At 42.6% G+C, this 26,058-nt stretch overlaps 1 protein-coding gene across 1 annotated transcript in view; it reads right to left on the reverse strand.

Moving 5' to 3' along the window:
- Positions 1 to 5,348: 5,348 nt before the first annotated feature.
- adgrl2b.1 (adhesion G protein-coupled receptor L2b, tandem duplicate 1) overlaps positions 5,349 to 26,058 on the reverse strand; it is an 82,570-nt gene continuing 61,860 nt past the window's right edge. Inside the window, exons 11-22 of the mRNA XM_030074974.1 lie at positions 24,096 to 24,218; positions 22,407 to 22,612; positions 21,772 to 21,945; positions 20,337 to 20,546; positions 19,001 to 19,221; positions 18,151 to 18,217; positions 15,965 to 16,056; positions 14,305 to 14,473; positions 13,402 to 13,530; positions 11,840 to 11,936; positions 10,621 to 10,746; positions 5,349 to 7,434 (exon numbers count right to left, since the gene is read on the reverse strand). Coding sequence (XP_029930834.1) covers positions 6,572 to 7,434; positions 10,621 to 10,746; positions 11,840 to 11,936; positions 13,402 to 13,530; positions 14,305 to 14,473; positions 15,965 to 16,056; positions 18,151 to 18,217; positions 19,001 to 19,221; positions 20,337 to 20,546; positions 21,772 to 21,945; positions 22,407 to 22,612; positions 24,096 to 24,218 — 2,477 coding nt within the window. The 3' untranslated portion in view covers positions 5,349 to 6,571. The remainder of the gene's footprint in view (positions 7,435 to 10,620; positions 10,747 to 11,839; positions 11,937 to 13,401; positions 13,531 to 14,304; positions 14,474 to 15,964; positions 16,057 to 18,150; positions 18,218 to 19,000; positions 19,222 to 20,336; positions 20,547 to 21,771; positions 21,946 to 22,406; positions 22,613 to 24,095; positions 24,219 to 26,058) is intronic.

The raw sequence follows: 26,058 nt of genomic DNA on the forward strand, positions 1-26,058 counted from the left end.
TAGAAAGGCAGTGTGATAAGGAAACAAACAAGAGGGCACACAGCGCAAGTCCCTGAGCACCGTAGGAGGGTTTCCTTTATACTTGCACTAAAAAGACCCTTCTTGGCCTTGTTTCTGTGCCCAAGTTGGAGAAATGAGTTCTTGAAATGCAATTTTATCATTCAAAGAAGATGACTTCATCCTGTTTATTGCACTTGGGCAGTAAGTGAAATGTGACCAAGGCTTGGACAAGCACTGCATTGTGCTCGCTATATAGAAAACCACAGTCTGGAATGTAAAAGAAATAATATAGAACGGTATGGAGTGAAAACATCTTCCTCTGACTGTGTGAAGCCTTTTTTTTTTTTTTTTTAATATGATCTTTTGCAGAATGCACAACATAGCGCTGGAGCTTTCACTGAGTGTCTTTTTTCCATAACAGATCTTGTCCCTTTTGCTGTCGAGTGCGAGAGTGTCAGCGCTTGTTTGTTTTTTCTTCTCCCATGCCAGAAATGAAAAAAAAAAAGGAAAAAGAAAAAGAAAAAGAAACGGATTGTTTGCAAACAAAACACCGAGAAACATTCAGCTTTTGGCCTTGTATATGTTATTTCTTGTTTTATTATTACACGTAAAAAATAAATAAATAAATAGAAATAAAAACCTTTTCTACCCAGAGTATTTGGACTTAACGTGTTTTTCTGCATTCATACAGTTCCACACATTCATAAGGAAGAGCGGGTTTTGTTGCTGAATGCCTTGCTCAAGGGCACAATGACAGAAGCTGCTCAGGAGGTTAGAAAAACAAAGTTGCATTCTTAAAGTTTCATTCTTAAAACAAGATGTCTGCCATGTCGAAAAAACAGCATTTCTTGCAAAGTGATTGTTGGCATCACTGCAGAGCGTGCCATTTAAGAGCCACTCAAAGTGAATGAACCTTTAAAGTGAACTTTTATTATTAAATAGCAGTTTAAAATATATATATATATATATATATATATATATATATATATATATATATATATATAGACATATTTTGTGAGGGAGTGGAAAATTTTAGAACATCTTTGGAAAAGCAATGTGATGTATTTTTTTGTTGTACTTTGTTGTACTTTTTTATGTGTATATGTGTGTGTATGTGTGTCTGTGTGTGTGTGTGTGTGTGTGTGTGTGTTCATCTTTACATCTCTAAAACCTGTTTGAGTACAGCCTACATTTCAGGTCATTCAGTGACTTCAAGAGAACAGCAAAATGTCACCACGTAACGCAGAGCATCAAAGCCCGGCAGTTTCACCGCTGAGGCTCAGTCTTTATTCTTTCTTTCTTTCTTTTTTCTTTCTCTCTCTTTTTTTTTTTTTAACTTGTCACTTTGATTTCCAAACCAATAGCCTACACAAACTTTGCTTCGGGCATCTTTTCAATGCAACTTGAAGCATGACATTGATTTTCTTGGCTTCATAATTATCTCCACATGCTACTGTACTACAGTATTTCATGTTCAGGAGTGGCCGTACGCATCCTGTGTGAGTGATTCTAGCAACTGTAAGTAAATTAGCTGTGAATAAGACCCTTTTAAATAGAGCATTAGTCAAAGGCATCCTGCTGTTTAATACCATAAACCTTCTCACTGATCCAACAGAGGGAGAAAAAAAAATAAAAAATACACACCGCCACATTATCAGCTGTACAATGACTAAGACTCAAATTTGATTGAACGTAACATTTGTACAACTTTCATCCCATTTTTGGGTTTACACTGTATGGCATTTGAAGCGGTATTAATAAAAATAAAAAAGAAGAAGAAGAAGAAGGAGAAGAAGAAGAAGAAGAAGAAGAAGAAGAAGAAGAAGAAGAAGAAGAAGAAGAAGGAAAGAGACCAGCAGTGTGTGATTAAAAAAAAAAATCTTTTTAATTTTGTCTCTTCTCTGCCAGTTAAAACATTTTTTGTGATAAACCAGCAAATGCCAGAAGTACAAATGTGCTTTTATGATTATATATATATATGTGTGTGTGTGTGTGTGTGTGTGTACACCATGTGCAAATACCATTGAATGAAATTTAATAACAAAAAATTAAATGACAAATAATAATAAAAACTATTTGTTTATCAGACATTCACCTTTTGGATTTATGTTTGACACTTTCTCTCTCTCTCTTGATTGTCGATATGGAGACATTTTGAAGTAAAAAAAAAAAAAAAAGAAAAAAAAAAAGATCACATTTTATTTTCCAAATGTGTTTTCCACATGTTTGAAGTCGGCGCTGAAGTTCTGCAGTTTATCCAGATATTTTCAAATTAAAGCCTATTTTGTTTTATTCAGCCGCGCATTTTTAAAATTGCAATCATTATGTTGTGCTCTCGTTTCCCAAGGTCTGCCTCAAACAGCCCAAACTGTGGGACCAATTGTTTAAATCTGGAAAAATTTCTCTCAAGAGCCTTGGACTAATAAGAGTAATATGTCGGGGTCCCATGGGAATGCATCACCACTGAAACAGAGAAACCCTGACAGACACACGCACACACCGACACACACACACACACACACACACACACACACTTCTGTAGGCTGTTTACTGTATAATGGGTGTGACAGGTTAGCCGAGCAATTTTGAGGTCATTGAAGGTGTTTCCTACGAGGTATGACAGTTTTACAACTAAAGTGCTCAGACACGGATCATTTTTGACATGTTATAGACTCCTGCTGCTCTCTCTCTCTCTCTCTCTCTCTCTCTCTCTCTCTCTCTCTCTCACTCACACACACACACACACACACACACACACACAGAACCGCATAGAGGGGCTAAAAATTATATCAAGCCATTTTCAGCTGGACTCAAAGAGGCCTCTGGAGCATATTTTAAGCCGAAGGCCTTAATCTCTTATAATAGGCTTCATTGTGGAAGTGTAAGAACCCCATGTTTCTTTCTAACTAGCTCTCCTTAGGAAGGGCGAGTTGTGGTGATATTCTAACAAGCATTAGGACAACAAAGTGGCATGATGCAAGAGCAGCTGCCTTAAAACAAAAAAAGCAAAATTTCACCAAACACAGCCAAATTGGCATAATTGGATCAGGAGATTATATAACAACTAAGAAACAAGATGAAACACAAAAGCTAATTCTCACAGTGCAGCGGGATTTGCTGGGAGAAAACTCCAAAAATATCTAAGTCTGATTGTGGTGACTGTGTGGAATAGGGAGAAACTGCAGCCTTTTCCCACCACACACACACACACACACACACACACACACACACACACAGGCGATCAAACACATTCACACACCTCGACTTGACCTATAAGCACAATATCCACAATGTGCAGAAGATACTCGCTATAGCAGTGCGAGCTAATCAGATTCCAGTTTGTTTTGCAGCCTGTGTAGGCAGGAATTCTCCCTCTCCACCACAGCCTTAATTTCCCACCATAAATGCACACAGAGAGGCGAGCTCGGTCAAGGCGGTGCAGTGTGGTACAGCGGGACTGTGGCAGCAGAGCAGGAACGATGCAGAGGCACATTCAGATGTTCTTTATCTTGCTGCTGCAGAGTGAAATGTAGAGGAATGTAAGCTGTACATTTACAGGGGCCCGGAGGAAATATAATACTCCTTCTGCATTGTGCCTGTGCTAATGTAATTATGCATAGTTCCCGCACTGGCTAAAGATTGCTATCCTGGAATATAAACATTTGTCTGCAAGAACGCCTTTTCATTCTAATATAGCTGTTTTTTTTCCCCCTCTCACTCTTTTTCCCTCGAACCTTCAAAAAAACCTGGGTAGAATCAGTTAAAAAACATATACATAGCACATATAATACTAACACACACGCACTGACACACATTTTGTAAAATAGCTCTGTGATCTGATTTTGAATGTAGCATCTCATTTGATGTCTTTTTGATGATGGACATGAAATAATGTCCAAACCACCAGAGGCTGCAACATCAAACAGATCCAAATGAAAACATGGTAATGTCTTCAAACTAAGCCTTATTGCGGCTTCATTTGCCATTGCCCTATGGAAGCTGGGCTTTGACTGTGAACAGATTAAAGATGACTTGATTAGTGAGGCACTTTCATCTCCAGCAAACTTTGACAACTTTTTCATTTGCAACGCAAACATGGCATGGCTAATATGCTGCATCATAATATCATCACATAATCATAGGTGGTCATGTGGCAGTGACTCGTCGACAAATGGAAGGTGGTCAGACCTTTGAAGAGGCTGCACGGCTGGAAATAGTCTCAGTGGGATAGGGGAAGACCAGGATATGCTGATCTTACAGAGTCCATCCTCCTATCAACAAACCCCCAGTCATAATGGGAAAAGGACATGATCACCCAGGTTATATTGTTCAATTTCACAATCCAATGTTCTTCAAGGTAACTGGGGTGAGAGAGGGAGCTAATGCAGCTCACAGATAACTCGGTGATAATGAACCAATATATATGCATCATGCGAAACCGATCCTAATGCTTGGCAAAGGCAGCCTCAACGTATTCATTCACCGTGATTTTGTCTGCTAGGAAAACGCAGACATGGGGAATGTGAACTTCCACTCCTCGCGGTGACATCACACATAACCTTAAGGGCTTTGTATGAGTTTCATGTGAGGTCTGCTGCACCGCTGCCATGCTCTTTCTCTAATGTTTACAATAAGGAAGCTTTCACAGACAATACAGGCCCCATTCCCAGTGAACCGTGAGCGGGTCATCAGCTTTGCATTTAATTTGATTTATAACTGAACGGAAGCCAAGTTTCCATATAATTTACAGACCTGCTCGGGGTCTCCCAGGGCTTTCTGGATGGCTCTGTGTAAACCGAGAGGCTGACATCCAAACAACAAGGCAGAGAGCCACGGCGGACTCTCTGCCTTGGCTTGCTCGGCAGTGTTTCTGTGAGACCAGGCTGCTTGCTCATCAGCCCCTGACAGCGAACTGGCACGCAGCTGGCTAATAAAGTGCACAACCCAGATTCTGCAGCGGCTACATGCACGTCTGCTGAGAGTTTGTGTGTGGTCAGCTGGACCGGGACCTCGACGGAAAGCCGTAGATGAAAGTCATACGGAGCACTAAATCACTAAACTCTGTGTATGACTCTCATCCACTCTGTCTGGCCTGAGGGAGGACGGATTATGTTGGCCTGTCCTTCAAATGATATGCAAGCATTCACCGCGTGGTATGACTTTCACACCGAAGCTGATCAAAAGTGATCATGGCATATCTTGTTAACCTTGCATAATTACTGTCATAGTGCATTCATATTGTGGCAGCAGCCAGACAATTTTTTTCTATATGCATCCTTCACGGCGGATTTTTAATGCAAAATATGAATAAGTAGTCAGACGTGCGAACAAGAAAAAATCTCACATTTATTTGATATCAAACAAGAGTTGAATTAAATATCAGCTGATAATGGGCTCTTACAAAAGAAATAAAATGAACCTAATCAGTGCTGCAACAAGTCACACTTTTCAATCATGATCTTTTTTTTTTTTCCATTTTTTTTTTTGAACAGTTCAGTTAATAAATTAATTAGTGTCAAAGGCTGAAATATGTTCGCAAAACTGCAATATCGCATTGACACAAAGGATAAAAATCTTGAGACCTGACATTTTCCTTCAAGTAAAATAAATTACACAAGTATCCAATTCACTCCAAATCTGTGCATGGCCCCGGTGTTAACAAATATACTACTGGCAAAACTCATCATTCATGAAAAGCAAAAAAGCACTTCACAAGCAGACGTGAGCATGGGTTCATATGGGTTCCTATCTCTCAAAACATCTTTTTCATATTCAAACATACTACAACGAGTCAAGTGTGAGAGGAAAAAGCACATTTCCACATTTTCAATTAACCTTGTCTGAAGAATCTTATTAACATTGAAAGGGCATATTTACTGAATGGTTGCCATTTCATTTTTTTTTTTTTTTTTTTTTGTTCACTTTTTACACTAGTGGTACAGCAAAATATATTTTCTTTAGCTGTTACTTTGACAACAGTTAAATGTGCAATAGAGAAAATATAAGGCCTGAGTCTGAATTAGTGGTTTCCGTCCTGACGGTGTAGTGGAGCCGCGCTAGTTCTAATTTCATAGTTCAGGACTAAAAAGACCCTGGTTCTGCAAAGTCCCCCAGGAGCATGTCAGGAGTATTTCATAGTTCTTCACTTGGAGTATGTTTTTTCCCTTATTCTTCGACTCGCCCCTCAGTACAAGAGAAACGCAGGCTGCAGAGGGCTGGCGCCAGACTTCTCTCTGACACAGAGTGCTCTGTGCATTATTCTCTGCACCTCTTCAGTCCAACAGCAGAGCTTTCGCAAGTCCACAGACGCCTGGCCTCGAAATGACGCTTTTTGTGTGTGTGTGTGTGTGTGTCTGTGTGTGTGGGTGTGTGTGTCTGTGTGTGTGTTAATGAGGCCTGTGTGCAAAAGTCATTTACTCCTTCCTTTCCCAATCCAAAAAACACCTCACTTCCCGTTCTAACAGGAAGGGTATGTAGAATGCAGAGCCAGATTTGGCAACTGTCTTGACATCAACCATGAGCACCCATCTGTTCAGACCTGTGCAAAAACAGAAGGTGGCTGTCCACCGGCTCAAAGGCTGGTGATGAGCTGCATTTGCCCGTCGTTGGGAGCCTCTCCCTCTTGCGCGCAGTCCTCAGTGCTGGGTGGGATGATGCACCCGTCACTGGTGCCTCGGTTTATGTGGTAGTAGGACAGGGGCTGGGGCCCGTCGCCCAGCTCGGGCATGCTTTTATGGTACACGTCCTCACTCTCGCTTCGAGGGGACGGGGACAGGTCCTCCTCTTCTTCAGGGGGGTAGGGCGAGGTTGTGGGTGAGGGAGAGTCTCTCAAGTTGGGCATGCTGGTGTACAGGGAGTCTCTATTATTGTTGGGGGACTGGGAGCCCACGTCCTCCACTGTGGTGACAGTCTCTGAGCCGCGGCCCCCCGCTCCTTCCAAGCGCCTGGGGGCCTTCTGGGCGCTGTAGAGCAGGGAGTGAGTCCTCTGGGGCAGCAGGGGGGCCTCCAATGCCTCCTTGTGGTGAGGGTGCAGGAGCAGCTCCAGGGTGGGGTGGCCTCCTCTTCCGCCTCCTCTCTGGGGGGACGAGGCCTCGGCGTGATCCGCCACGATGGCATCGTCCTCGCTGCCGCTCCCACCGCCACCTCGGTCCACTGTCACCCTGGTCTGGGGAGGCAAGGCGCGGTCCCTCTCCCTCGGGGCTTCGCGACCTTTGGGAGCACCGCGGGGCCTCAGGTTGTTGTGGACGAGCTCCGAGATGATCATCTTCTCAAAGGTGGCGTCGTCCAGGTTGAGGCCCCCCAGGTCACCAGGGGCCCGGACGCCCACATCCTCGTAATCATCGTCGCGCAGGGAGTAGCTGTTGTTGAAATTGCCATTGAGGGGGAGGGTGTCCATGGCGCTGATGTCCCTGCTGTTGGTCAGAGAGTGCTGTCCTGCAATGAGATGCAAAACGAGAGGGGTGAGATATTGTTTTTGTGCCTGTTTAGGAAAAAAAAAAAAAGTCAATACACCACCCACATACAGCTTGATACTGCTCAGGACACTTCACTTCTTGTGTTCTTTAATCTCTGGGGTAAGCTTAAATTTTTATATCTTTCATATATTCCAAAAATTCAAAGTAGAAATCAGTTAGCTCCCCGTCACATCCATCCTCATTAGGCCTGAATATCATTAAAGCCAATCTAGAGGTTATCCTGAACAATATAAGTAAGTGAGAAAAGAAAGATGACAAAACTTAAAAGACACACAGGAACACACTGATGTGGCTGGTGTTCAGATAGCAACAGAGCAGCATACAGTAGCAACAGACCAGATGAGAGCGACAGTGCGGAAAAAAAAAGAGAAACAGAAAAACAAAACAAAAGAGAAGAAAAGGGAAAAAATAAACAAGCTGATGGGGAAGTGCTGTAAACATAATAATAAATAAAACATTCCACCCATTCCAAGGCAAGACAAAAGAGTAATGTTGAACACACACAGCCAAGCCACCTCTCTGCACTGGGGCCCCACAAGCACAGCAACACCCCCAAATCACTATAGACAGGCACGGTGCAATGACTCACTTTGCCACCACTCACATCAAGTGTGTCTGCTCAGGCTATCTGGCCTAAGAACGGCTGATGTGCAAAAAAAAAAAAAAAAAAGAAAGAAAAAAAGAAAAAGGAAAAAAAAAAAAGCAAAACAGATGCTTTTTTTCAATTGCAGCAGAAACAACAAAATCACTGAAATAAGACAAAAGTGGAAGCTTGTAAAATACAGCCTGGATTCAGTCAGTCCAACTTAGATTATGTCCTTGTGCAATTAAAAATAGGATTTAGACCAAATGTGACATCTTGTTCGCACAGAAACGATGGAGAATGGTGGCAAAAATTGTGATTTAACAGTCTGAAATAGCTAAAGGACAAACCAAGGACAACTGAATCCTAGACTCAGCAGGTGCAAGGGTTCAGCAGCAAGCACAGTTTTTGTAGTAAATGATAGTATATTTCTTCAAAAAATATTTTCTTGGTCTTCTTTGGAATCAGATTTGGTTTTAAAGGCTTTTTTTAAGTGAATGTCTATCAATTATATGTGGAGAAAACGTTAGCAGTAGACTACTTTGAAAGCCCTTTCTGAAGCCCTATGACTAACCAGAAGTAGCAGGATGAAAATCAGGGGGGCTTGTTTGATTTGATATGAGGATTTGATTGACTAGGTGCAGGTATAGTATGAGCCTGTAAAATGAAAGGCTAACATGGATGAAAGGGTACAGGCAGTCTGCCTAGCTTTGCACACAAAAAGGGCAGACTGAAGTCCTAGATTTGAGATAAATTAGTATGAAAAGTGTGAGGCTGAAAAAATCGCAACTCTACAGTTGCACACCGCCATTGAGAGAAAAGAGCATAAAACCTGACATCAAAGACATTTCAAAAAAGAGCAAAAGGAGGAGAGAGAGCAAGAGGGCAAAAGGGGGGAGTGTGGGGTATGAAAGAAATTCCTCTGGATACACCCCACTCCAAATTTGCATTTGTTTATGCACAGGCAGTCATTTTGTTACGGACAGGTATTGTCTACAGGGAGAGGGAGAAATGATGTGAACAAAATTCAACTGGACACCACGACAGCTGCACTCTGGGAAGCATTCCAGCAGAGATTCATCCAAGATGTTCTCTTTACCGTTTTTACTGCATCGAATGAACATCTGCAGCGTATTACTTAGTATTAATACACTTATAATAGAAGCCACGCTCATCCTTTTGCAGGAGCTAAATATGATGACTGTAGCAGACAAAATCTGAAATAAGCTTATGTTCGACTTGACAGTCTCTTGGTGCGTATTTCATACTCGGTTGGTGATCTTCCCATCAGGTTTTGACATTTGCAGGTTATACTGTCGCCTGTTATTCCCAAACTCATTTCCATATGTTAAATCCTTCTTGAAATTATCTCGTTTGTCAACGCTTCTTTATCTGCTTTTAAATAATGAACATATTTTAGGCAATAACTATGTGTATTATTTCCCTGGTGGTGCAGACTGTCTCTCTTGTGTTTCCACATGGATAAGTAGTATGCCTGTGGGAGAGACGGACTGGGGAGGGGAAAGTGTTTCTACAGGTATGAGACATGTTTATGCTGACATTTGGAATTACCTGTAAATTAAAGATTGCTACTTTTTATCCGTCTCTGCTGCTCATACGTTAAGATGTATTTATTTTACACTGGCTGTGCAGGTAAACACTGCAGGGCAATAAAGCATAATCTGTTTGCACACTGATTTCTTCACTTGAGGTGCTTTGATGCTGAGCACACAGAAACGACAACGCGATTGGAGGAAATATCTTTGATTTCCGTGCAGACAATGTTTGGTCCCAACCCTGCTTCATTATCTCTGACTCTGAAGTGCACTCATTGTGCTGTAAATGAGCTTGCATAGGCACCAAATCAAGAATGTGCCGACTGCAGTAGTTAAAGCTATATATATTACTGCATAGCCTTTCCTTACACACTTTCGCCACAGTACAGCTTTCGCCTATTCTCTTTCATCATCAAATGCTTGTGAATATCTGAGGGCTATGATTCTGCCCGCATTGCGTCATGTGCTCCTGTTTTTTTTTTTTTTTTTTTCTTCGCTTGGTTTTCTTTTGCTCTTCCAGTAGGGAACTAGGTCACCATAAACAGTGATGATTTACATCAAGCTGGGAACAGTTTGTACGTGACAAAAGAGAAGCTAAAGATTTCAACCTGTTGTAAATATATCATGCACAAGTGTGGTTATCGGGCAAAGGTGTAAATAATCAGGAGGAATGTGCGAGCTCCATATTCAACTCAGAGCTATTCCCATATGACTGTTCGGCAGTCAAAGTGAGATAGCATTGTCTCCTCTAAGCTCTCTGGCTGTGTTTACATAGGAGCAACTTGTGCAGATAATTACTGCTGGAAATACACAGTAGGTGGGGATGAATAAGAACAATGTAAATCCACAGTAATGGCTCTCAACACTTTCCATGCATGCTGTGTCAGAGTCACAACCCCAGAGGTCTCTTGTTTTCAGCAAATTTCTTACACAGACATACGAAAAACTATAAAATAAAAATAAACACAGATCTATGTATGAATAAAGGTCAAAGGTGGATGTGCACCTGGAGAGTGAAAGGCCGGTGGAGAGGGGGTGTTGCACACCACCGTTTCCGCCAGCAGGTTGTTATATGGGTTAGTGTCGTGGGCTCGGAGGAGAGGGTTAGTTAGGAGGTAGTTGCCAGTCATCCCTGAAATAACAGGAAGGCAGAGAAGGAGAGAATCAGCAGGGAGAAGAGAGAGAGAGAGAGAGCAGAGGGAAAAAAAGAGCAAAAGAAGCATGTACACTGAGGTTGAGGTACTTCATTTTCATGGTGGTTAGCTGGGTAGCTGTTGTCATAAACAACGGCCTACATTTGCTTCCCAAAATTTGACACCACAGGAAAATTAAGAACTGTGATCCGCCTGCCTTTTATTATGGCCAAAAGAACTGTACTAACATTGGTTAAGGCAGGACATTATCTAAACAGTGAGCTAATCTAACTGACAAACAATATCATCTCAACAAGTGTTGACCAAGGCATAGCACCACAATCAACTGTGGTGTTTATGTGAAACAAAACTCATCTAAACAAACCCATCCAGTCGAGACACTAGACAAAACATGTCTAAGTGGCTAGCCATGAATAATACAGGATCCCTATCATCCACAGCTTGGTTATGTAAATCTCCAAGAATGTAATAACTATCCTCAGTCATTTGGACGGATCTCTTGGATGCTGCACACTGGAATTTTTTCCCCCCCTTTATTACAGCTAATTCACAACCAGAGTCAAATCTGCACTGGCACCGTCTGGAGGCTGAACTTCAGGACGCCGGCGTCTATTCTAAAACCTGCGCTGACCTCAGCGTGACTTCCCTGATCTCCCCTCTACCTTGATCCTGACAATCACTCCAGGGTGAAGATGAGTCAGCCTCTCTCGTCGGGGTCGTTAAGAGTTGAACCCAACCCTACATTTGGTGCCAGACTAAATATCACACATCTTTTCTTTTCCTCTCGCCCCCTTTATGATCCCAGCAAGTAGAAAACGTCAGGAGAACGCCGTTGACTCTTGACGCACGTGGAACATTTGACGCTTATTTTTTGATTGCTTTGCGCTGGGGTGGGCGGGGGGGAAGGAAAAAACAACATTAAATCAAGCTTTAACTTGAAGAGCGTCCTCGTTCCAAGGTGCTGCAGCGCCACGTCGCCTGCATTCACTGAAGTGTTCATTGTGAATTCCGAGCTTCATCACAAAGAGAATAGCGTATGCGTCTCGTCGGGCGGAAGAGACAGTTGCTTACCCTGGTTGAGCGTGGAGGTGCTGTTTATGTCTCCTGAGATGAAGGAGGACTCCGACTGCTTCCTCACAGTGTCATTCCACATCCTCCTGATGCGGCTCTGCGGAGAGAGCAGAAGCACCATTGATCAGGCCTCAACATGGTGCCGCCATTATTCCGTCTTTTGGCCTTCAGGGTCGACTGGCTTGCGTGGGGGTTTTGATTTAAACCATCGCTAGCAAACATGATTCAACTAACCAAGCGCTTTACGGCCAATAAATTTTGCTGCGTGTTGGTGCTATGGTAAAACAAAGGCTGCACATGCTATTGATCCAACCGAGACCAGAAATGAGTTCACTGCTGGAGCATCTTGTAGCATGTAATTTGAGAGCCGGGCCCTGAGTGGCTCTGCTTTGTCTCAGAGGGAAGAACAGAAGCCGGGGATGGCTTCCCAATGTGCTCTTAAGATGGATCTTCAGAAATGATCCGAGGAAACTTTTCTAAGGTTTTTTTTTTTTTCCCCCCCAGGTAGTTCTATTGGGCAACAACGTTCTCAAAGCTGCAATAATTCAAATGACAAAAATGAGTACTGTTTTGTTTCGACTGATTAAAAAAATGGGGAAAAAAGGGCTATATCGACTCAACCATCATATTATGTGCTTATTCCACAGTTGTTGCTCATTGAATGTAAATGGTCCACGCTTAAATCAGTCCTGAGCAATTTGGATTATTTCATGTTTAAATAAATAGCCCATTTTTTTAAAGATCACACCCCCCATCATTAGATCATTTCCTAGTAACTTCCCAGGTAGACTCTTTTAAGAAACAGTGAAATAAATGAGAATAAACACACCAAAACAAACAAACAAAACTTTCAGTTACATAAATAACCATGTGTGATGACATCTTAAGACTGTAGCAATATAAATTTTGTTGGTTTGGAAATTTAGATCCACCAGGCTACCTTTAAACAGAGACTGTTTGTGGTATTTAATAGTAGCAACAAATGCAAACATTTAATAAACGAACCACTGCATTCTAACCGCTCGCTACCTTCAAATGTGAGACACAGCAAATATTAAATCAATATAATGACAGGAGAGATGACATTTTCTGAATTTAGTAGAATGTTGTATCTGTTATGTTATGTGCCTCTACCTGCTTGGTCACCATGTCCACATTACTAGTGATTGTTGATTAAAATTTCTTGTGTTCAAATATTTTATGAAAGCACCAATAATCATCCCAACAACATCGTCACAATATTGACATTGAAATATTAGGTCAAACATATTGTGATATTTGATTTTGCACATATTGCCTTGCCTTGCTCTTCCTATTTTGAAATATCTATTTAACTGTCTAGAGGATTTTTGACTGAATTTAGACTTTTATCCTTTGACTGCAAAAATGTCAAAGTCACATCAAAGTCAAGAAAGAGGTTTTAGAAGAAATCTGTGAACTTTGCTTTTGAAAATTCTCTGTGTTACAAATACAAAAAAAAATGTATTTAAGAATATTTTCTTTGCGAATATGTGTCTGTGCATCCCTGATGTTTACCTCCTGGTGTATATGTGTGTATGTACCTGCGTGGCAGATGAGTAACGGGCTGTGGATCGGGACGTGGCAGCCTTGGCTGAGCTGTGGGAGCCCTCCGAGGGCAGGCCGCCACAGCACTGGGACTGACGGAAACATTTGCTGTACTCTTTGCGGACCTGCAAAGGGCACAAGATCAGGACAGACTGAGCGCTCAGACACAGACAGTGACAGGCTCCCCCCACGAGGGATGCAAATCCTGAGGCTTTATCAAATGCCAGCCAGCAGAGGAGTTCAAACGCTCTATCTGTGAGGACAGAGATAATGTAAGCTATAGCATGATAAATACTGTGAAGAGGAAACATTCTGGACAACACTCCCAAGATCAAGATTATCATGATGTGATTCACATCATATTTGAAAACAGGGTTAGACTGATTTATCGGATTACTGATATCTGTCTTTCTTTGAATACTGTGTGTGCATATCATCCCTCTACAATATGAAAGAGGTTATTCATTAGCTCTTTTTGAAAAAGTTTTTTTATACTTTTTGACCATCTCTTTCTCATCTTTTTCATTCTCTTTACATTCTCTTTGTTTACATTCTCTTACATTCTCTCTTTACATTCTCTTTGTTCTCATATTGTTTATTAAAACATGTCATTATAAAGAGTTTCTCTAGTAACCATTGTCTTCTTTATGTTTTTGCATAGTGATAGTCACATTTAATTGACACTGAACACCAGTACAAAATATGGGCGATCAGTATTGGTCTTAAAAAAACATCAATATCTTTCAAACCCTATTTGAAAATATTTGCACTGTATCAATAACAGATTTCAGAAAGCCGCAGCATTTTTCACGTTGCACATAATAACTTGGTAAAGCCACACAGTCTCAACTATAACATGTTTGAGTTAAATGACTAATAATTACTGTCAGAACACCTACTTTTTTCTGGAGGAGGCAGTGGAAGATGAAGATGAACATCCCTTGCAGGGTGTTGAAGATGGTGAAGAGGTACGCCATAACAATGGAGGACTCATTGAGGAAGAACAAGCCAAAGGACCATGTCAGGCCCAAGAGACAAAGCAGGGCAAATGCTCCCAGCACCCAAGACCTGAAACAGAAGGAGGACACCTGATGTTAGCTTGAGAAATAATGAAACCAGTGGACTTGAGCTTTGTGTGGTTTGACGTTTCTCTGCTCCTAGACGGCAGTGTGCTTGAAAAAGAGGCAGCATCCTAATTTGCTCTTTCACTTTAGACATGTTGCATTAACAGCACACAGTGTTTAAATGCTGATGCGAGATTTTGGAATGAATGTGCATATGGTATTTGACACCGAGTCAAGAATTATTTCCTTGGTCTTCCTTGGGATTGGCTAAAGAGACTGCCGACACAGCAGGTTTTTCTAGGGCGGTTTCCAGGAAAGCCTAGAGGAAATCAGATAACTTAACAGTGAGTTCCAATGACAGCGGCTGGTCGCTATCGATACACAAGAGAGAAGTGAGCCACCCCGAGAGAGATGGATGGAGTCTGGAGGGAAAGAAGAGAGCAAAGCAAAATGAAACAGCACTGTTGCACGCCACTGAGTGAGGATCCATGGCCAGAGCAGAAGAAAGACAAGCAACAATGTAGAGGGAAAGTTATGGCTGCTGAGTGTTGCTTTTTAATCTATAAATATATGCATGTATCTATATATATGTGTGTTCATTCTGTGGTTGTATTTTCATGAGCCTCTGTCTGATTTATTTCTCAAGTCTGACGGACTGAATTCTCCATATGCAACTAATTATTTCAAAGCCTTCTACAAAAGTTGCCACATCTGACACGGCAAACAAAATAAATGGCTGATTTGAGGTAGACCCCAATTAATGATAGTTAATGAGTTTTGCCTACTTTGGATTATGTGTTTGAGAAAGCCACTATCTACAAATGCAGGCTTTCTGTATACTTAACAAGACTCAGATAACAAACATCAGAGGCCAATTGAATGCCTTTTTTTTTTTTTTTTTTGGTTACAACCGAAAGGACAAAACAAATCACAGTGACCGACTCATAAAATGAACATCCAAATAGCATGTGTTGGCCTGCGCTCAAACGTATTGTTGAACAAGACTTCAGGAAATAGAAATAGCCTGGGACTACTCTTTTATCTCGCAGGCTGGCTCGCTGAAAGCGGGGCCCATTTTCTTCATTTTTAAATCTACAAGTCATGTGGCTGAGACCGTCATCTAGGGGGAGCCTGTAAACCATGACAGCATGGGAGCAAGAGATACAACAGGTCAGAGATGCCGTTATGAAGAAATAAAAGAGGCAATATAACCTCGCATAGTGCAAATACCGCACTCATAAAATAAGCTAAAAAGGCACCACCTAAGGACAGAAATAAAATCTGAAAGGAAAACATATTGCTGTTGTCTAGTTTAAGAGAAGAGAAAAATAAAATAATGTGCAGGTCAAAAGCCCCTTTTGAAATTGCAGAAAGGAGGTAAAAGGAGTAAATGGGGGTGCATATTATTTTTCTTTTGACATAAAGTGACCCTCCATCATCTCAGAACAAGCAACCACAGTCCGGCGACCTTATCTCCTAGAGTAACACCCCTCACCTGATACCCCCCAGCCTGGATGAGTCGGGTTTCATGGAGGTGGAATGCTTCACCATCTTGTACATCGTCACCACCAGGAAGATGACATTGAGCTGTCAAAACAGAGGCATATCAGAGTTAACAGACGGCACTTAGAAAGGCATCCAGTTCCTGATGCCAACACTGATAGTTGTGTTTTCACATTGACTCACTGGCTTTTGACTATTGCTTAATCTATAGTGGGTTTTGGCTCAAAAGCATGCATCAACACCGGCATACCTTTACCGAGAGGGATATGAAAATTTAATGCTCCGGTGCAGATCATAAAGTACACTGCCTTCCAGGAGGAAAAAAAACAATGGGAGGTTAATGCTTTGGTCTACTTCTCACAGCTTTGGCCTTCAAGATAAACTGCACTGAAAGTCTCTCTTTCCTCTCTTCTTGCTGACATTATACACAATCCCAGGCCTTGGCCAAACACAGAGCGTAAATCCTCATCAGAGAGAGCGTGAGCATGAGAGTGTATTTCTAATACAGCTCGAACAGATCTCATCCATGTCGGACAGGGCTCCAGAACAACACGGAGAGGAAAGGACAGAGCGGAGTGCCATATTTTAGAAACAATTTTCTGAGGCCAGGAAAAACATTAGGGCGATTCGAGCCATACATCCAGAAAGGTTTCCATGCTTTCAGGATGTTTCTCTCTAAGCGCTGGAGGGCCCATTGCCACCAAGGGAAAGGGAGGGGATGTACTTCAATTTGGCTCACTCGCTACCATATTAAACCCATGAAAGGCACTTCAGTAAATACTCGTTGAAAAAAAAGACACTATACCCTGATTTTTGTTATTATAAACCTCTATCTGACTCGAGTGTGCTTGTTCTGAAACCATGACCAATCTGCATAAAGGAAAATAAATGACAAAAAAGTGCACTGATTTGAAAGAAAGCACAGCATACTTATCGAGATATAATGTTCCCAGATTACCAAATATGATTGTGACTGAGTCATCAGTATGAAAGATCCTCACTATTATCCCATATGGACGCACTGCAGCATTACGGGTCTCGCCCAGTGGAGACCATTTTTAAATGGAAACAAAGAGAAGGAGTGGAAAACAGAGGGAAAAGAAACTGACAACAGCAGGGGAAAGATGGAAGAAAAAAAAGGGATGGCTAAGAAGACGGAAAGGGCTTTTAGATCACAGCTTAGAGTAATGCTGAGTTTTGTCTCCTGGCCACCAGGGCCAATTTACGGCCGCATGAGTCGAGTGGCTGGAGATGCATTTAACACAGCCGCAAGTGATGACACAGATCTGATGAGACAGACAGCCAGCCAGGCAAACAGGCAGGCAGGCACTATGCGGAAAACTGAGGCAAACTGCATGTGGACTCCACCCCCATTACACACACACACCCCCACCCGGCTCGGTCTCCAAGGGCCCTTCCTCTACCATATCCAGGTCTCTTACATCTCTGCCAAACACAACGCAAAAACCATCAGCGCCCGACACGCCACCTCCCAAGGGTTTGTGTGTATTTACAGGCTATGGACAGATTTGCATGTATGTTACCATATAGAGTGTGGCATGTTTTTGCTCATTAGTGTTTGTTTGCATCCGTGTATGTGCGTACGTGTCTGCATACATTCCTCTGTGTTTGTGTGTGTGTGTGTGCGCGCGAGTGCGAGTGTGAACACCAAGCGAGCCGCATGAAATATTAAAAGGTGAAGATGGAGATGTCCGTGTGCTGGGATTGGCTGGGGAAGTGTCATGATCCTCAGCAGGGCTATGGGCTGTGGTAATGGCTGTCTGGCCCACCCACTCATTACTTCCATGTTAACCCCCCCCCTCAAACCCCACCAACCCCCTCTTGTTTTCTCACAGAGCAAATGACCTTCATGCCGGAGACAATTTCTCGTCCTGATTGCAGGAGGGCAGAACTCTCTCGATGTATAACGCTGGACCAAACAGCTTTAAGTTGTTGCCGCTCGCCAATTCTGATTTCAGAGGATTTCATAGCTGAATGGACACTGATGTCCTCGTGTCAGCTATAATTGGACCACTTTCCTTTCATGCAAATTGATCGGCGGAAAGCAGAGCTAAGAGGCTACCAGTGAAGGGTGGGGGGGAAAAAAAATCTATAAACTGTTTTCAAATCTCCACTGTGAAAAAAGTCATTACGCGCACGCACACAATTACAGCTTACCATAATTATGAAGGTTACGGGTCCGATGAAGCTCCAGATGAAATGGTTATCAACCCTCAGCCAGCATCTACGGGGCACAAAATGTGATATTCAGCTCATTAAGTCATCTCATTGCCAAAACAAAGTTGTACTTCATCGATCAGACCCGGCACAGCGAGATGGATGATAGGGTGCAGCAGCGGAATAGAGACTCCTCCTGACCACAGAGAAGAAAACTCGACCTTGAGAGAAAACTCTGGCCGGGTGCCATGAGAAGCTGGAGTCTAAAAAGCAGCGGTTATTGGACGCATGACTTCACAGTCTGCAAATGCCTACAAATGTCTACAAATGAGGGATGTCTGACTCTGTATACCTAAGACCCTCAACAGTAAACAATGTATTGCAGACGGCTCAAAAAACGAATCGTACCTCGGCCTGTGTTTATCACGAGGAAACAGAAACGCGGCGAGCGCTGCAGCAGTAAAGTTGAGTTTGAAAAACACAATTCACTTAAATCCCATAAATTAGAGGCTTGCAGTCTTACAAATCATACAGCTTGCTGCTTGGATGAAGACCAGTGGAGAAGTACATAAAGTTTTAACTGACAAGGGGGCAATTATCCACATGCAAAGAATAAAAACCCACAAGGCCAGCGCAACTAGCCAGAGAATTCATTAATGTTGCGGCTTTGCTCATAGCCTCTTCTTTTAGCACTGACAGGGTGTAAATTTGCCAGGGGCCAGGCGCAGTCTGCTCTCTGTGATATTACTATCATTAGCACATACATGTGTATCTGACAGGGAGAAGGGAGGACTAATGCTTGTGATTCTCACACCACAAAGGACAGTCTTTGCACAGACGCCATACTTACGCCCGCTGTGTCCCGTAGCTGCGGTAGTCGATGGCCGCTGAGATGCCCACCACCACAGCCGGGAAGAGGTACCCGGAGATGTAGTAGTACTTCCTGCGGGAGAACTCACTCTCGAACACCTCCACCAGCATGAGGTACAGCTGCACGCCCTCCAGACACATCCAGGCAAAGGCAGCCAGGAAGCAGAAGTGGAGGACGCCGGCGATGATGGAGCACACCAGCTGACGGGAGGACACGCGAAAAAAAAGTTAGGGGTGCAAGAATTGATTCATTGCATCGACGGGTCGATTACAAATTCTGTCAGTTCCACTGCACTGAGGTCTGCAAAACGAAATAAAAAAGAATGAATCACCCTCTATCGGCCTTGAATCAATATGAAAAGCTTTGAACTGGATCATTCACAGTTCTTCAAAAACAGACCTAACACGGCGATCTAGCAGAATACTATGAAAAGGAATGTTTTTGTTCTTGTTTTTTTTTTTTTTTTTTTTTTTTAGAACAAATAATGTTTAAAGGAATATGTTTTTAAAACCTTGCCGTGCACATTTTACTTTTTTGCAATATAAAGCCACGGAAAGCTACTCATCCACATCAGTCACTTCTGCGGTCACATTTTGAATGTTTATGTTTTCAGCTTTGAGGATTTTTTTTTTTTTTTTTTTTTTTTTTTTTGGCATTTCTGCTTTATTTGATAGTGAAAACAGAGAGAGAGACAGGAGAGGCAGGAGACAGAAAGAGATGGGGTAACACGGAGCAAAGGGCTCAGTTCAGAATCTAACCCATGCAGTTACTACTCGGCCTTGATGCGTGGTGCGCCCCTGGTGAGCCACTAGGGCGCCTCCAGATGTTTTTAGTTTTATTCATCCCTCATTTACTCCCAATGTGTTTCGCAAACCGAGGCTGAAAAACACACTTCTTAGTAAAAGGTTATCAAAAAAGGAAAAATAAATAAAAAAAAGAAGGTGCAGGTTTGCATTTGTTTGGCTTTGTATTGCAAAATGTAACACGTCTGGCTAAGTAATTCTTGTATTATTGTACGTGTTTATTTAATTGATAAATTTTTTTTAGCTATCCCTACACAATCGAGTTGTTGACTTAAACAGTGCTTTATATATTTGAATTGAATGGAATCATTCCAAAAAAGAGAAAATGTTCTTAAATTGCCAGCTAGTGAACTTATGTTATTCCAAATATTCCCACTCCTAATAAAGGTCATACACTAAGGTAGGTTACGAGGGTTTTCGGTCACAGAAAATGAGACCATTAATCAGCTATACTAAAGTTAAAATAAGAAAGGTCTGCACCGTAGAGTGCAGTGTGTGTGTGTGTGTGTTACCTTGGGCTCCGTCATGTTGATGCCCACGAGGAAGACCAGCTCGCCGATGAAGAGGTTGAGGCAGAGGTTTTTGTGGATGGTGTTGCGGTCACTTTGCAGTCCTCTAAAGAAGCAGAAGGTGAAGAGGCTAATGGCCAGGCACACCAGAGACACGGCGATGCCCATCCTGGTGATGACGGTGAGTAGGAGCTCATGGACGCTCCCGTCCCTCTGGAGGATAGAAGGAGGCACGGCAAAATTAGCTGACCCGCACCTTGATTAGTGGATCGACCTTAACCTCCAGACGTGTTGGGGGAAAAGCGCTATTCATTATGCTTGTTGGCATTTAAGTACATAATTCGTGCTGCAGTACCATAGCTGTTTCTGTATGAATGCTGACCTGTGGAAAAGCGTAATCTATAATGTTATTAGGGAAATAAGATTTTCCTGGCAACACATGGGCTGTTCTGTCCTTAACCTAATCACAGCTGACATCCAGCGCTCGGAGTGAACATACTTAGATCCTATTATGCGGCCGCTTTGCAACATTTAAGTCCTTAGCAAACTGTCACAAAGAGCTGTGGCCACGTGATGTGACACCCACATGTGGGCTCCTTCCACTGAGGGGCAGATGTGTGCCAGTGTTTGACAATGTGTGTCAAACGATATGAGACTGAGCACATTTCAATATGGGCGCGAGGCGCAAGTGAAAACAGAAGACCTTGACCGTACAAATTATCACTCGAGGATGTGGTGGCATAAAACTGAGGCAATTTCTTCAGTGATATTTGTAGCTTTATTGAGGGCAGGAGTTGTAGTTGAGGTGATGTGTAGGGGGTTGGTGTGAGGCTAAGCCCAGCCACAAGGCTCTGGTTTCAAACTGTGGTTAAGGTTGAGGTTAAAACAGATGACAGGGACAGAGTTCATGAGTTGGGACGTATTATTAAATGAGCCACAAACGTATCCTCCACATTTATTACTGGGTAGATGCTTACAGCACATGATATTTATCATGTAATTGGATTGTAATTGCATTTCGCTAGCAAATGGATCCTATACCACTTCAAGTGGAGTGGAAATGCAAATTAGAGCCGGGGATATACTGTTTCCCATGATTCTCAGGGACATATGTCTACATGGAAGACTATTAGTCACGGACCATAGGTAAAATATAATTTATTTCGTGTAATGGTATAGCACTTACTATCTTAGTCCACAATCTCTCCCTCACTTTCTCAACGTGACAGCCCGCTTCCCTTTCTCCACCTAATACTTCACTGCTCTTCTCGACTATTCACCTCCCTACCTGCACCGACCTTTTCCTCCAACAATAACCTAATTATCTCCTCTAGAATCCTTTCCTTGCTCTTGCCATGTTTATATAAATGTATCAGCGACAGAGAAGAAAAAGTAACTGAGACAGAAAAAGCCCGTGCAGCCAGTAAGGGCCACTTACCACATTTCCCCGGTGGGCCATGAGGATGGCAAAGTTGGTCAAGTGACTGCAGGAGCAAGTGGTGTGGCTCTTGTTGGTTTCCAGCAGTTTACAGCCTTGAGTGGACCAATATCCCATCATGCTCCTCTCTGAGTAATTCCAGAAGGAGCAGTTGGGATTGTAGTAGTGCTCCTTCTGCAAAAAACACAAACACGGCGGCGTATGGTTGAACATAAATTAAAGCAATATGCATGATGGTACAAACAACAACTGTGACAAACTGTGGTGTTGTACAAACAGTCCTTGCTCTAGTACATTTTATATCACTATTTTCTTAACACACAAGATGATAAGAAGGGTTACTGAGGCGATTTCCAAGCGGAGGATGTACCGCTACATAGAAGTGACTTGACTCTCTCTTTGTGCATTACTTCATATATTTGATTAGCATTCATGCCCCATGAAAACATAATGCTGATGTTTTGCCGCAGCACTAAAAACTTTCTTTTTTTTCCCGACAACAATGACAAATGCAATATATCAGTATGTGGGCACTCTCCTCCAGTGTGAAAAGACCACACTGCCTTTTCAGTCCTTTCAGCTGTGCAGCCCTACATTGTGGTCTGAATCTGTGGGTGTCTCAGAAGGAGGCTTACATCCAGGTGCTCCAGGGTGAAGATCACAGGGTCAGCCACAAACACACGGCTGGACTCCTTGGTGATGGAGGCGGACAGGATGTGGGAGTTGACGGTCAGTGAGAGGTTGCGACTGCCCGGCTCACCCACACCTCTCAGTGTCGCGTTCTCCGTGCTGAGGAACTGGCCCAGGTGCTTGTAGAGCACAAACACGAGTTTGGCCACCCCTGCAAGCAACGGTCACAAAACAATGAGTCGCACAAAATGCATGCAGTTAATTTGTCTCGCACATTATGAACAGCATTAACACATTCAAAGACTTTGAGCAACATATAAACATTAAAATATTGAAATAAAAAACAGACACAGATTAACATCATAATACAATATAACCATACAGTACTTACTGCAGTTATAATATAGGAGGTTTATAAAGTGCATATCTTGTGTGAGATCTAAAGCACATGGGTATGATAATATAATAATTAACCCTATAAAGCCATTTGTATCATATTTGTATCATACACATTTTCAATTCCGTTTTTCGTTTTCAGTTTAATCAATACTTGACCAAAATACTGTTGTATACCTTTGAACACTTCCCCTGTTCACCCTGGACCATACCATTGGCACTTCAAGTACATATCATATATCATACACCAGAAAGGTCGTGTAATAACATATTTTTTGAATTTTTTTATATATATATGTATATATTTTGTTATAGGACTAAACAAAGGGTTCAATTTCAAAAAATTGGAATTTTCTGCCAATTCCTTCATAGTTCAGGCTTTATAGGGTTAAACAAATGAGGCTTAAGATATCACTATATAATATGGATGCTGTATACCTATTAAGTTTGATCAATATCAGGCTGATAGTATAGTAGTTTTGACTTTTCAGAGTCTTAATTTTGGAGTTTTAATTATGCCGCCCCCATCAGCATCAAGCTTTGTAATTTTTTTCAACACTAGAGCACAGTGCCAAGATGTTCGACTCGAGCTGTTGTCTTCGCTATGCTTGGAACGACTGGAGACCTCTGTGGGAGATTTGGCTTAAATGTGGGTGGGAACAATGAGACGTTCCAAATATAGACAGCACTTAAAACCAGTAAACACTGCGTGTCAAACAAAGCACCCATTTGCAAATGGACAAGTAGGCAAGTTCTTGAAGGACAGCCAATCGGTGTGGCTGTAGCGGTGGTCGATGTCACCGGCATACACAACCACTTGTCTGGATAAACATTCAGGGACGTAGTTTTCGAAGAGAATACTCAAACAGAACATTTGGCCCCCGTGAGGCTACCAAGATGCATCCCTCTAAGTTTTGCCAAACACTGAACCAGTGAGGTCTGAGATATTACACTGACTTTAAAAAAAATGGACCTTTAATCATAGCTCCCATATTGGACCCGTCAGTGTAATTGTTAAAACAACAGAATACAGGCGCAAGATGCATCACCAAGATTCATCAAAATCAGACCAGCAGTGTCAGAGATATCACTTGACATATTACACTTGCCAGATGGGGAGACAGTCGTACGGAAAGACACGGCTTTATTCGCATCGCCTCCAATTTATCATGTGAGGCACAAGTAAAATATCCATCAGCAAATTAGTTTGCATGCGTTGATCCTAACAAAACAGACGAAACGCTCCAAACAAACGGCTGCGTCTGAAATGGCGTACAGGGCTGTGGTTGTTTTCTTACCATTTTTACTGTTGACTTTGACGGTGTTGGAGGAAAGCTGAATAGACGCTCCACCTTTGCTTGTCTGAGGGAACCTGAAGTCCTGCACCTGACCATCAGTGCTCAACACATACACATCAAGCACTGACAGAGGTGGGAGGAGAGAAAAAAGAGAGAACAGAGACGGAGAGAGAGATAGAAGTAGGTCACACATCAAAAGCAATACAGGGTGTTTAATAGAGCTCCAACATTAAGGCTAGGCAGAGCGATCTGAGAACCGCTGTAAGGACTTGAGGTCCAGTGCATCGGTGACAGAAACCAACCTATTGCCAATACCCCCCAAGTGACACTTCCTTACAAAAAAAAAAAAGGCCACTTAGTTGACTGCACTGTGAAAGTCTCCATAATAAGAGGAACAGAAAAAATAATAAGAAGAGTGGTGATAGAGGAGAAGTGAATGCATGCACACAACCTGCTGCAGCATGAATGTCAAATATTCATAGGATCAAAAATATCATTGGGCTTGTACTTTTTCTTTCCCCTGTGGGTTCAGATAACTCTGGGCACGATGAGCAAATCTCTGAAAAGCCTCCAAATTCCTGCAGCCCCTCTCTCCGGTATGCCAGCTGCCGGGTGGTGCTCCCTTTGATGTGTGAAATTACTAAGGGGTCAGGAGGACACACGTATCAGCACACTCCCTCCCGTCAGAAACGGCCTCACTTCCTCAGATAGATGACTTCTGACAGACGGAGATGAGGAATTGTTCTCTGACTGCTCTCCCCTTCTGTCTGGTCCCCCCCACCCCCGCCACCCCCCTTTTTTTCCCCTCCGCCTGCCCTTGATGCTCGCCTAGAGGTGCCATTTGGGCTTCGGCAAACTATGCTAATTAGGAGCAAGGATCGTTTTCGCTCTTTTTTTTTTTTTTTTTTCCAAGTCATCAAACAAGCTCAGGGCATACTTTCTTCAGTCTCTGAGAATTAAGTTGCTGGGCTCTTCATATAGCAACAAAAAAGCAACCAGGGCCGGCTTGATTTCTGTGTCACCGCTGGCATATAATCTCTATGGTGCAGAAAAGTGAGCGCTTGACAAGCGCATAAAAACTGCCCTGGATGCAGTGATTAACTAGCCGCCATAAAGCACATTACATGACGTATTAATCAGTGCTTCGGTGGAGACAGCAGCTAGTCCTTATCAGTTAAGCTAACTATTATCTAATGGGGAAGACTTGGAAAGAGCAGATACAGTGCTGTGTGAATGGAACAATGCTATTCAAATGGTTTCTTTGTTTTCCCCGCAGAGGTCTGGACAGTTCATCTTGCAGCCCGTTTTCAGTTGGGCTACTTTAGTATGCAAGAAATAGATTAGAAATCAAGTAAGTCTAAGACAAAGACGGCGAGCAGGAGAGCATAACCATAGCAACAAAGAGCTATGTGTAGAAATATGACAGTTCACTGCACAAAGACGACCTAAATGAAGGAGAGCATATTGCTAATAAACTGCCCGCGAGGAAGTATTAGCCGGGCTGGGGTGAGTGGAAGCCTCTTTAGCACATAGTTCCTGTTAAACAACTAGGATAACCTTTCAGGCACCTCTAGTGATCTTCACTCTTCACACATGCAGCTACATTCAGGAACATTAACGTCCCGCGCCTTTTCACACATGCCGCAGCAGTGCTGGGATAGACGGGGCACGGGACTTGTATTTGTGCCTCATATGCTGCGCTCACATAGGATTCCTGTTACTTTCTCGCGCACTACAGAATCTCTAACTGTTCCAGACAGCTGCCTGCTCTCTGCATGGACCCGCTTCCCGCTATTCTTAAAAAAAAGAAGAAGAACTTGTACTGCAGTTATCAAATCACCCGCGACGCGAGGCAACTGCAAACAAAACCGCAGATTCAAAAACGTCATCAGCGGGGTTTTGTGATTTGTTTGTTTGCTCCACGTCAAAGCATTTTTTCTTTCGCTGTAATAAATTACTAGCT

The sequence above is a fragment of the Myripristis murdjan genome, chromosome 17 (genome assembly GCF_902150065.1).
Source record: "Myripristis murdjan chromosome 17, fMyrMur1.1, whole genome shotgun sequence".
Taxonomy (NCBI): domain Eukaryota; kingdom Metazoa; phylum Chordata; class Actinopteri; order Holocentriformes; family Holocentridae; genus Myripristis; species Myripristis murdjan.